Raw genomic sequence first — 12,478 nt, 5'->3', positions numbered from 1 at the left:
CCAATTCACCTCCAGAGTCTGGAGAGCGTTTATGGAGCGGTTGGGGGTCTCGGTGAGCCTCACCTCGGGTTACCACCCGGAGAGCAATGGGCAGGTGGAACGCGTAAACCAGGATGTGGGTAGGTTTCTCAGAACATACTGCCAGGACCGGCCGGAGGAGTGGTCAAGGTACGTTCCCTGGGCCGAGATGGCCCAGAATTCCCTACGCCATTCCTCCACTAACCTGACTCCATTTCAATGTGTGTTAGGTTACCAGCCGGTTCTGGCAGCAGAGCCAGATCGAGGCTCCTGCGGTGGATGAGTGGGCGCGGCGCTCGGAGGAGACTTGGAACGCTGCACACGTCCACCTGCAGCGGGCCCTCCGACGTCAGAAGGCGAGCGCTGATCTCCACCGCAGTGAGGCACCGGTGTACGCACCTGGTGATCGAGTCTGGCTCTCTACCAGAAACCTGCCCCTCCGCCTGCCCTGTCGGAAACTGGGTCGGCGGTTTGTAGGGCCATTTAAAGTCCTGAGAAGGTTGAACGAGGTTTGTTATAGATTACAGCTACTTGTGGAGTATAAGTGTATTAACCCCTCGTTCCATGTGTCCCTTCTCAGGCCGGTGGTAGCGGGCCCACTCCAAGAAGATGAGATCTTGGAGACTCCTCCGCCCCCGTTGGACATCGAGGGGCACCGGCGTACTCCGTAAGATCCATCTTGGATTCGAGACGTCGGATGGGGGTCTCCAGTATCTAGTGGAGTGGGAGGGGTACGGTCCGGAGGAGCGGTGCTGGGTGCCGAGGAGAGACGTGTTGGACCCGTCGCTCTGACGGAGTTCCATCGGAGGCATCCGACGCGCCCTGCGCCGCGTCCCCTGGTCGTCCCCCGAGGCCGGAGTCGGCGCACGTCTGGAGCCGCGCGTCAAGGGGGGGGTACTGTCACGGTTTCGGCCGAGGCTGCCTATCTCCCTTGTTCGGGCAGGCTTCGGCGTTCGTCGTCTCCGGAATTCTAGCTGCCACCGCTAGATGTTTCATGTTCGTTTGCTTTTGTCTGTTTGTTTACACACCTGTTTCTGTTTTGACGTAATTAGTGTCCTATAAGTTTCTCGTTGTGTTTGTCTAGTGTTGTGTGTGATTGTTTCGTGTCAGGTGTTTGTGCGTAACCTGTGTTTTCGGTACGCCAGTTCTATTAGCTTCCTCCTCGGTTGAGGAGAGTTTTTGCGCTCTGTGTTTGTGCGCTCGTGTGTGACGCCTGTGTGCGTCTGTTTGGCCTCAGGCCGCCTTTTGGATTATTTTGCTCAAGTAAAGTCTTGTTGGACTGTACATCTGTTTCTGCGCCTGATTCCACACCACACCATTTCAACACCCTTGACAACGAGACGATGATGATGATGATTGTAGAAGCTGTAGATGATGAGCGAAGTAGTTTGTAGAAGATGGCAGGTGGCACTGGTGCCGTGGAATCAAAAGGGGGGTACAAAAAAAGTCTGTACAGAATAATCAATTATTCAGTCTCTTACTTTTATCAACAACAAAGTCTCAGTAACTGTTCTGTAATATATATACAGTGGGGAGAACAAGTATTTGATACACTGCCGATTTTGCATGTTTTCCTACTTACAAAGCATGTAGAGGTCTGTAATTTTTATCATAGGTACACTTCAACTGTGAGAGACGGACTCTAAAACAAAAATCCAGAAAATCACATTGTATGATTTTTAAGTAATTAATGTGCATTTTATTGCATGACATAAGTATTTGATACATCAGAAAAGCAGAGCTTAATATTTGGTACAGAAACCTTTGTTTGCAATTACAGAGATCATACGTTTCCTGTAGGTCTTGACCAGGTTTGCACACACTGCAGCAGGGATTTTGGCCCACTCCTCCATACAGACCTTCTCCAGATCCTTCAGGTTTCGGGGCTGTTGGGTCGTTGTCATGTAGAGGTCTCAAAAGGACTTCCAGATTATGTTGCAAAACCCACATTCTCCAATGCGACAAGGCAACTACAGCCGAGCGCCATTACTGTTCAGTCACTCTCCTACAAAGAAATGCACAGGTAGCGATAGCAAATGAAAAATAAGCAAAACGTTCAAAAAATCTAAATGATCATCAGTCTCAAAGCATACTGGTTTACTTCACAAAATAGATGGCATCATGAGGAACGAAAATTATGTGGACATATTGAAGCAACAACTCAAGACATCAGTCAGGAAGTTAAAGCTTGGTCGCAAATGGGTCTTCCAAATGGATAATGACCCCAAGCATACTTCCAAGGTTGTGGCAAAATGCCTTAATGACTACAAAGTCAAGGCATTGGAGTGGGCATCACAAAGCCCTGACCTCAATCATATAGAAAATGTGTGGGCAGAACTGATAAAGCGTGTGCGAGCCAGGAGGCCTACAAACCTGACTCAGTTACACCAGCTCTGTCAGGAGGAATGGGCCAAAATTCACCCAACTTATTGTGGGAAGCTTGTGGAAGGCTACCCGAAACGTTTGACCCAAGTTAAACAATTTAAAGGCAATGCTACCAAATACTAATTGAGTGTATGTAAACTTCTGACCTACTGGGAATGTGATGAAAGAAATAAAAGCTGAAATAAATAATTCTCTCTACAATAATTCTGATATTTCACATTCTTAAAATAAAGTGGTGATCCTAACTGACCTAAGACAGGAAATGTTTACAAGGATTAAATGTCAGGAATTGTGAAAAGCTGAGTTTAAATCTATTTGGCTAAGGTGTATGTAAACTTCCGACTTAAACTGTATAACACCTCATTTGCATAGGGAGCGACACATCACATTTTCTGGCCTATCCAGACAAAGGATCGAACTTCCCTGGCTGTGAACCTCGCAGCTCCGCTTACAATAAGGCATATGAATCTCTAGCAATTGCAACACATGCAGTCTCATTTCACTGTGATGTTCTCAGATGGATTTAGCTCTCAAAATAAAATATTTAAACAAGACCACTTTCTCTTGGTCACAGAGGGACGAAATCACCTCGTGCTTAAAGCTGAAGTTGTAATAAGTCAACTGGCATTTGAATGGCGTCTGTGCGTCGCTTTCAGAGGACACTCGGCAGAAAATGCTCGCTCATCAGTTATATGAATTGGTGGCAATTTTGTACTGTCACTATGTATGATCTTATTTATTTTACAGTTATAAAAAGATGAAATAATATTTATATAATTTTATTGTTAGTATATTTAGAAAAAAATATTTTCAAGCCCTATTCCCCCACTTTTGTTGAATAGGGAAAAAATCTTAGGATTTTTCATATTTGTATCATTTGTACTGTGTACTTCAGCTTGTGTCCTCAAAAGTGACTACACCTCAGCAATGCCTAACTATTTTTTGCCAGAAAGTTGAGATTTTAATATTTCTGGCAGAATAAGCATTACTAGGTATTGTTTATGGCCCTCTCATGATACATAATTACTCTTTAGGCAGAAATCTACATTTTCACATTACATTTAACAAATCACAGAAGTGTGGGTGGGGGTGGGGGTGGTCAGGTGTGTTTGTTTACACTGCGATTGTCACGCGCTGTGTGGTCTGATGTCGTAAATTCTAATTCCAAACTGGGCAAACTCAATGCCAACCACCACAAAGACGGCTTTGACTGTTGAAAAAAACAGCTTTTAATTCTATTCAATCGAACTGAAGCAACCCGCTCTCGAGCCCTGATGATGATGATGATGATGGCGAGAGAGGAACATTGAGTGTGGAAACATAGCCATGAGGGCGTTAGAGAAAGGATAGTGTACACTAGGGAAGGGAACATCATCATCATCATCAGGTGCTCTTGTGTAGCCTGTGTTTTCTGATGGTAGAGATATCGTTTCGGAGGGCCCGGAGGGTGCGTGTTTCAGAAGCACCTGCAGCAGTTTCATCCACTCAACACAGGTCTTGTTGAGCATCTGTAATATCTGACTGTTGTATTTTACTGTACCATACTACACTGAACAAAAATATAAACGCAACATGTAAAGTGTTAGTCCCATTTTCATGAGCTGAAATAAAAGATCCCAGAAATGTTCCATACGCACAAAAAGCTTATTTCTCTCAAATTTTGGCCACAAATTTGTTTACATCCCTGTTAGTGAGCATTTTGCCTTTGCCAAGATGATCCATCCACCTGACAGGTGTGGCATATAAAGAAGCTGATTAAACAGCATCATCATTACACAGGTGCACCTTGTGCTGGGGACAATAAAAGGCCACTCTAAAATGTGCAGTTTTGTCACACAACACAATGCCACTGATGTCTCAAGTTTTGAGGGAGCATGCCTTTGGCATGCTGACTGCAGGAATGTCCACTAGAGCTGTTGCCAGAGAATTTAATGTTAATTTCTACCATACGCCGCCTCCAACGTCGTTTTAGAGATACCTTGACGAGATCCTGAGGCACGTGGTCGTGCCATTCATCCGCTGCCGTCACTTCATGTTTCAGCATGATAATGCACGGTCCCGTGTCGCAAGAATTTGTACACAATTCCTGGAAGTGGAACAATTCCCAGTTCTTCCATGGCCTGCATACTCACCAGACTTGTCACCCATTGAGCATGTTTGGGATGCTCTGGATTGATGTGTACAACAGCGTGTTCCAGTTCCCGCCAATATCCAGCAACTTCGCACAGCCATTGAAGAGGAATGGGACAACATTCCACAGGCCTCAATCAACAGCCTGATCAACTCTATGCGAAGGAGATGTGTAGCGCTGCATGAGGCAAATGGTGGTCACACCAGATACTGACTGGTTTTCTGATCCACGCCCCAACTTTTATTTTTAAGGTATCTGTGACCAACATATGCATATCTGTATTCCCAGTCGTGAAATCCATAGATTAGGGCCTAATTTATTTATTTCAATTGACTGATTTCCTTATATGAACTGTAACTCAATCAAATCTTTGAAATTGTTGCATGTTGCGTTTGTATTTTTGTTCAATGTATATGATCACTGTGGTGGTTTTCGCTAGCCGGTGGAGGTACAGTAGAGTAGATTATTGTTGTTGACGTGATTGTGCTCCAGCCTTCACGTAAAAGGAAATGGAGTATTGTCTATTGCTGAGGCTCCGCCTTCTGCCAAGTCTGAGCTGGTGTTAGTAGACCAAGGTCAATTGAACCAACCACTTCTAATGCCAGAATCAATTAACATTATGGTTGTTTGTAGCCCTCTGTTAAACACTGCTCTGCTCTTTGTGCTAATATTGTTTTCAGCTCTTCCATGTGGCCTATGTCCTCATCAAGTTTGCCAACGCCCCTCGGCCTGACCTGTGGGTCCTGGAGCGCTCCCTGGACCATGGGAAATCGTATGCTCCATGGCAGTACTTTGCTCGTAAGTATTACTGTTTTATTTTCAAATTCACACATTTGTCTGTTACGCTGGTGCTTCTCAAGGCTCTTGGTTGGGTCTGGTAGTCAGCTTTTGCAGGACTTGAAAACTGTTGAAACAGTTAAACTGTTGATAAAGGAGTTATTGAACTAACGAGATGACCTGTCGTCCGGTACATGTGTTGAGATTGTGTTGCTGCTTAATGCAGCCTATTGGGAATTGGCAAACATTACAGATTGTGATGAAATACCTTCGAAGTGAAAAAGATTTCTGAAGTCCAATGAAAAATGTGCTGTTCTCCAGAACTGTAATCCTAATACTTACCATAAGTGCAAAGAGCTTGGTTTATAAGTGACTTATGATCCAGTCAGTAGACCTGCCCTCTCCTATATACAGTGCATTCGGAAAGTATTCAGACCCCTTTACTTTTTCCACATTTTGATAGCGTTACAGTCATATTCTAAAATGGATTTAAAAAAAATCCCTCATCAATCTACACACAATACTCCGTATTGACAAAGCAAAAACAGGTTTTTAGAATTTTTTTAAGATAAAAAAAATTACATAAAAAAATTAAATATCACATTTACATAAGTATTCAGACCCTTTACTCAGTACTTAGTTGAATCACTCTTGGCAGCAATTACAGCCTCGAGCCTTCTTAGGTATGATGCTACAAGCTTGGCACACCTGTATTTGGGGAGTTCATCCCATTATTTGCTGCAGATCCTCTCAAGCTCTGTCAGGTTGGATGGGGAGCGTCGCTGCACAGCGATTTTCAGGTCTCTCCAGAGATGTTCCATCGGGTTCAAGTCCGGGCTCTGGCTGGGCCACTCAAGGACATTCAGAGACTTGTCCCAAAGCCACTCCTGCGTTGTTTTGGCTGTGTGCTTAGGGTCGTTGTCCTGTTGGAAGGTGAACCTTCGCTCCCGTCTGACGTCCTGAGCGCTCTGGAGCAGGTCGTCATCAAGGATCTCTCTGTACTTTGCTCCGTTCATCTTTCCCTTGATCCTGACTAGTCTCCCAGTCCCTGCCGCTGAAAAACATCCCCACAGCATGATGCTGCCACCACTATGCTTCACCGTAGGGATTGTGCCAGGTTTCTTCCAGACGTGACATTTGGCATTCAGGCCAAAGAGTTCAATTTTGGTTTCATCAGACCAGAGAATCTTGTTTCTCATGGTCTGAGAGTCCTTTAGGTGCCTTTTGGCAAACTCCAAACGGGCTGTCATGTGCCTTTTACTGAGGAGTGGCTTCCGTCTGGCCACTCTACCATAAAGGCCTGATTGGTGGAATGCTGCAGAGAAGGTTGTCCTTCTGGAATGTTCTCCCATCTCCACAGAGGAACTCTGGAGCTCTGTCAGAATGACTATCAGGTTCTTGGTCACCTCCCTGATCAAGGCCCTTCTCCCCGAATTGCTCAGTTTGGCCGGGCGTTCAGCTCTAGGAAGAGTCTTGGTGGTTCCAAACTTCTTCCATTTAAGAATGATGGAGGCCACTGTGTTCTTGGTGACCTTCAATGCAGCAGAAATATTTTGGTACCCTTCCCCAGATCTGTGCCTCAACACAATACTGTCTCAGAGCTCAACGGACAATAACTTCGACCTCATGGCTTGGTTTTTGCTCTGACATGTACTGTCAACTGTGAGACCTTATATAGACAGGTGTGTGCCTTTCCAAATCATGTCCAATCAATTGAATTTACAACAGTTGGACTCTAATCAAGTTGTAGAAAATACTTTCTGAATGCACCGTACCTCCTCATACACACGCTCACCAGCCTGGTCTTAAAGTGAAGACATGCCCAGTCCCTGTGAGGCACCTTTCCAGCAGAAACAGCTGTGCCTTATATCTCCTTTTGAATTTCATTTTAGGCTTTTCTTTGTCTTCTTCTCTCTCTCGCTCTCTCTCTCTCTCTCTCTCTCTCTCTCTCTCTCTCTCTCTCTCTCTCGCTCTCTCTCGCTCTCTCTCGGTCTCTCTCGATTTCTCTCTCGCTCTCTCTTTCTTGATCTCTCTCTCTCTCACTCGCTCTCGCTCTCTCTCGATTTCTCTCTCGCTCTCTCTTTCTTGATCTCTCTCTCCCTTGATCTCTCTCTTTCTTGATTTCTCTCTCTCAATCTCTCTCTCTTGATCTCTCTCTCTCGCTCTTTCTCTCAATCTCTCTCTCACGATCTCTCTCTCTTGATCTCTCTCTCTTGATCTCTCTCTCTCTTAATGTGTCTCTGGAAAATCTATACACTCCTGGCTCTCCTTATTTTATGGTCTTTGATTCTTGGTATTCAGTAGATTTATTTTCAAACAAATGCCACCGATTTTTTTACTTTTCTGGGAATAGGCCTTCCAACAGACTAAACCCTTGGAGCCCTCTGAGAGAGTTTGAGCACTTTTCTGGCTTCTATGTTCATAACCAGAAATATGAAACACATGAATATGGTATAACTCAGTCAGTGGTTCGTAATACTGCTCAATGTCAAAGAGGAATAAACCATATTGCATTTATTATATATTATGCTTGAAGTCGTCATGCAGTTTCCCCACGAGTTGTTGCTGTCATGTCGATAAATGAGATCAGATTGTCTTATCAGTGGACAGGGTGCAAGTAGGTCAGATAACCTAGTATCCATGTGTGGAAAGCAGCAGTAAGTAGAAGCTTGTAAAGGCTGCTTAAACAATTGTTTTGCCAAATCTGATTTGAAAAGAGGTTACTGTACCTACCATGCACAGGTTCAAAATTTGACATGTGAACAGGGTAAAAGAGGACACCAAGACATTGATGAAGCATTTGAATGTACTGCCAGAACAGAGCGCTACGAAGGGCCAGGGGGCTACAGTAATCAGAAGGAACAGATGCAAATGAGGAAATTTGATGAAGTCCCTTAGAAAAATAACTTCACGGTTGGCCCCTTATAAAGAGATGATAGTGGTTGACATATCACTCTGTTTGTTCTTTTCAGATTCTAAAAGGGAGTGCATTGAGAGGTTTGGCAAAGAACCAAATGGACGCATAGTCCGAGATGACGACCAGATCTGCACCACAGAGTACTCAAAGATCGTTCCATTGGAGAACGGAGAGGTGAGAAACTCACTGAATGGGAACATATGATTGTCACAATGTTGAATCCTGTAAAATGTACCAAAAGACTACTACTTCTACAGAGTGATGGGGATATTTGTGTCTGAGTAATGTTGTTCTTGTCCAGATTGTGGTGTCCCTGATAAACGGTCGCCCGGGCTCCAAGAACTTCACCTATTCTCCAGTGCTGAGAGATTTCACCAAGGCCACCAACATCCGCCTGCGCTTCCTCAGGACCAGCACTCTGTTGGGGCACCTCATTTCCAAGGCCCAGAGGGACCCCACTGTCACACGCAGGGTGAGTCACACAACAGGCACCCAATTCAGTTCATTTAATTTCATTACAGTTCAGATCAGTTCAATTCAATTTACTTCAACTTTATTAACCCACTCAGGGGCAACAAGGAATGCATCGTCAGCAGAGCACAAACCCACAATGACATCGTCTCACACCAACCTGTTATGTGTAGCCTACCTTCTGCCTCATTGCCCGATGTGACAAGATGTAGCCCCCCCCTCAGCACCTTTCTGCTGACACAAACACACTGACGTGATTTCTCTCTCGCTGCACATTCCTTCCTCCTGGTCGGGGCTCCCTGCCAGAGCTGTCTGTCCAGTCTTCACCAGGGTAATTCCTTCCACATACAGAGAGAGAATGTGAAGACTGGTCCAGACAGCTCCCTGGTGCTGCAGGAACAGGCTTCAGTAACACAGACCAGTGTTGGATGACACACACACACACACACACACACACACACACACACACACACACTCACTCACGTTTTTAGAGCAAATGTGTACTGTATGAGGCCATTGTGAATGCTGCAGTCATCCAAGTGCAGCACAGAACCCATCCAGGAAAGCTGTTCGCCAGTTAGTATATGAATCAAAACGAACATGTTTATGCTCTAAGAGCATTGCCCCAGAAAAGAGACCATAGGGTCCTGTAGAAGGTGGGCTGGCTTGACAGACAGACAGTCTAGGTGTCAGTTGCACAACTGAATGCATTCAACCGAAATGTGTCTTCCACATTTAACCCAACCCCTCTGAATCAGAGAGGTGCAGGGGGTTGTCTTAAACGACATCCACGTCATCGCCCGGGGAGCAGTTGTTGTTAATGGTTAACTGCCTTGCTCAATCTGCCTTCCAGATTTTTCCACCTTGCCGCCTCGAGGATTCGAACCAGCGACCTTTCGGTTACTGGCCCAACACTTAACCGATAGGCTACCTGCCACCATATACTGTAGGCTACCTGCCGTTGAAATACTGTATAAGATAGGCATACCTGTATAACTCCAGCTTCAATTATGCTAGTGAGCGTCTGTGGCCTAGGGATTGACTAAAACCAAAGAACCCAATGTAACTCACCTCAGCTGCATTGGCAGACTATGTCTGGGTTTGTTTAGGTGAGGTTTATATGTAGTGTTTCTGATAGAGCAGATGGTTGTTAGTCTTGCTACAGTGTTCTGACGGTGTTGTTCCCTCTGTGCGTTGTTGACAGTATTACTACAGCATCAAAGACATCAGTGTCGGGGGACGCTGCGTTTGTCACGGCCACGCGCAGGTGTGTGGAGGGCGTAACCAAGGCAACCCCAATCGGTGAGTAGTGCACATCTTTCATACTTGTTTTTACCTGCTTCTTTGTTTACTGTTTCATTCTCCACAAACATATACTTGTCTGTTGTTGTTTATACTTACAGTTGAATCCGTTATCTTTCATTCATTCATACTGTAGCCTATTGGACGTAGGCCTGAATTATGTATATAAAAGTTCCACAAAACAAAAACAGAGGATTCATTGAGTAGTTCAGTATGACGAATCCTTACTTTAGTTTATTTGTCATTTACAGGGGTGAATGGATGTGTTGTGTTTAGTGGGTTGTAAAGCGTATGGGGGATGAGGTTAACTGATTTTTAAAAATGTTTTTATTGAATAGCACAGTGATAGCATCTGTGTCTGAGGTTGAAGAGATTGCTGGGGATTTGGTAGAAAGGAAATTACTTCATCTGTTTGTTTCCTGGCATTGTCATTGTAAAAGGCACCAGTTTATTTTAGTTATCCTGATTAGTAGTGATTGTGAGTTTGATGTAAACTGTTGGCAAGAGGCCAAGATGATGTCCTTATAGAGGTGATGTATTTTATGGGCAATGAAAAACAATAAGGGTCAATGACATCATACTGTAGTTTGACAGTGAATGATTAATCTAACCATTGTAATGGCTTCATTCACTTTGGAATTGACTTTACTTCTTTTACACCTTGCATCAAGGTCCATCTAAAATGGATTCAGATATGTTTTTGAGTCTTGAGTGAACAGTCACCAGATGCTTCTTATTGATGATATACTGTAGGCTACAAAACTCCCTCTCTTCAACTGAAAGTCATAAACATGAAAGAATGATGCAGAAAACCCAGTCCCTTCTTTTCTCCTCCTGTCTTTAGGCTGCAGTGCGAGTGCAAACACAACACCTGTGGTGAGTCATGTGACCGCTGCTGTCCAGGGTTCAACCAGAAGCCATGGCGTGCCGCTACGACAGACAGCCCCAACGAGTGCCAACGTGAGTACCACACTCCACCCTCCTCTCTTTGCCACCCTCACCCTCCTCTCTTTGCTTTCTGACTGACTGTCTGTGTGCAAATGTGTTCCAAACCAAGCAGTACTGACCTGCACTGGTTACGCATCCACCACAATCCACCATTGCTGGAACTGTGCTGGAAAGCACAATGTGAAAAGAAAATAACAGAGCCAGCACAGTTTGGTTGGGGGTTGGCATGATAGTGTGAAAAGGGCAGTGGGTGCAACTTTGGTTTTAGACTTGGGGGGGGAGACATCTTATTTTTTATTTTTTTCTGTCGGATACACACTCCAAACAGCCTACCCGAACGCTTTGAGATGTCCGCTTGGTCCTAAAGCACGCTGTTGCCTCGTTTTGTATCACATTCCAATGATAAAACTGGGGGGGACAAAAATGCAATTTCAGAATGTGGGGGGGACATGTCCCCCGTTCCCAGTGAAAGTTGCGCCCCTGGAAAAGGGTATAACTGTTCTCTGCTCTCTCCTTTGTCATGAATGTGTTTCAATGACACTGCATGAGAAAGTACAGCGCGAGAAAGTACAGCCACAGAATGTCTTCATTACGGTTCTCCCATCATCTCCTCTACCACATTAGCTTCAGTGCTTAATGCCCTGATATGGTGTTGGAACTAGGAAGACGCCTAAGCAAACTGTTAAGGGAATTACTCATGTGGTATGTGTGTGATGTACTGCACTGTATGCAGTCTACTGTAGCTAGCACAGCACCGCTACTGCTGTCCTCTACATAGCCAGTCAGCCAGTCAGTCCCAATGCCAGCTGGTTCCTAATTGCCCTGGCCTGTTGACAAGATTTTCCCTCCCGAGCCCAGAGTCGGAGATGCTGAAACTCGAGCCTGCAACTCTACAACCGCAGAACAAGAGAGAGAGATCGAAAGAGTGGAGAAGTCTGTAATCCAATCAGTGCACTCACGTACTAGAAAATGCACCCTAACCATTCAGAAACATTAATGAGGCAGATTGAGGAGGAAGTAGAGGGTGTACTGTCCTGTTATGGTTGACTATATACTGAGTGACTTTCTAGTGACTTTCTAGTCACATCACTCTGCTTTAGGAAGAGATAGTAACTAAATATACTGTAAGATATAAAATACAGAACTTTCTCTTACCTGTCTCTGTGTGTCTGTTTTGTGTTTGTTTGTTTGTGTGTGTGTGTGTGTGTGTGTGTGTGTGTGTGTGTGTGTGTGTGTGTGTGTGTGTGTGTGCGCGCGTGCCTCTGCTTCATGTGTGTGTTTACTTGCTGACTGTTTCGGGGATTTCTCCCACAGCATGCCAGTGCCATTCACATGCCACAGAGTGTTATTACGACCCAGAGGTGGAGCAGAGGAGAGCAAGTGTAGACACATTTGGCAGGTACGACGGCGGAGGAGTGTGCATCAACTGCCAGGTATGAAGCCCGTTACAAGTCCGAACAGATTCCTGTGTGTGTGTGTGTGTGAGACAAGCACCAAGACTGTTCCTCATCTACATTTTAGGATTTTAT

General features: G+C 44.9%; 1 protein-coding gene across 1 annotated transcript in view; it reads left to right on the top strand.

The window, feature by feature from the left end:
* LOC121580986 (laminin subunit alpha-3-like) overlaps positions 1 to 12,478 on the top strand; it is a 121,780-nt gene that overhangs the window by 26,856 nt on the left and 82,446 nt on the right. The window contains exons 3-8 of the mRNA XM_041896248.2: positions 5,215 to 5,332; positions 8,284 to 8,402; positions 8,530 to 8,700; positions 9,904 to 10,001; positions 10,846 to 10,961; positions 12,264 to 12,382. Coding sequence (XP_041752182.2) covers positions 5,215 to 5,332; positions 8,284 to 8,402; positions 8,530 to 8,700; positions 9,904 to 10,001; positions 10,846 to 10,961; positions 12,264 to 12,382 — 741 coding nt within the window. The remainder of the gene's footprint in view (positions 1 to 5,214; positions 5,333 to 8,283; positions 8,403 to 8,529; positions 8,701 to 9,903; positions 10,002 to 10,845; positions 10,962 to 12,263; positions 12,383 to 12,478) is intronic.

This window comes from Coregonus clupeaformis, chromosome 14, assembly GCF_020615455.1.
Source record: "Coregonus clupeaformis isolate EN_2021a chromosome 14, ASM2061545v1, whole genome shotgun sequence".
Classification (NCBI taxonomy): domain Eukaryota; kingdom Metazoa; phylum Chordata; class Actinopteri; order Salmoniformes; family Salmonidae; genus Coregonus; species Coregonus clupeaformis.
Note: the sequence above shows the minus strand (reverse complement) of the source record. Positions and strands in the feature narration are given on the sequence as shown.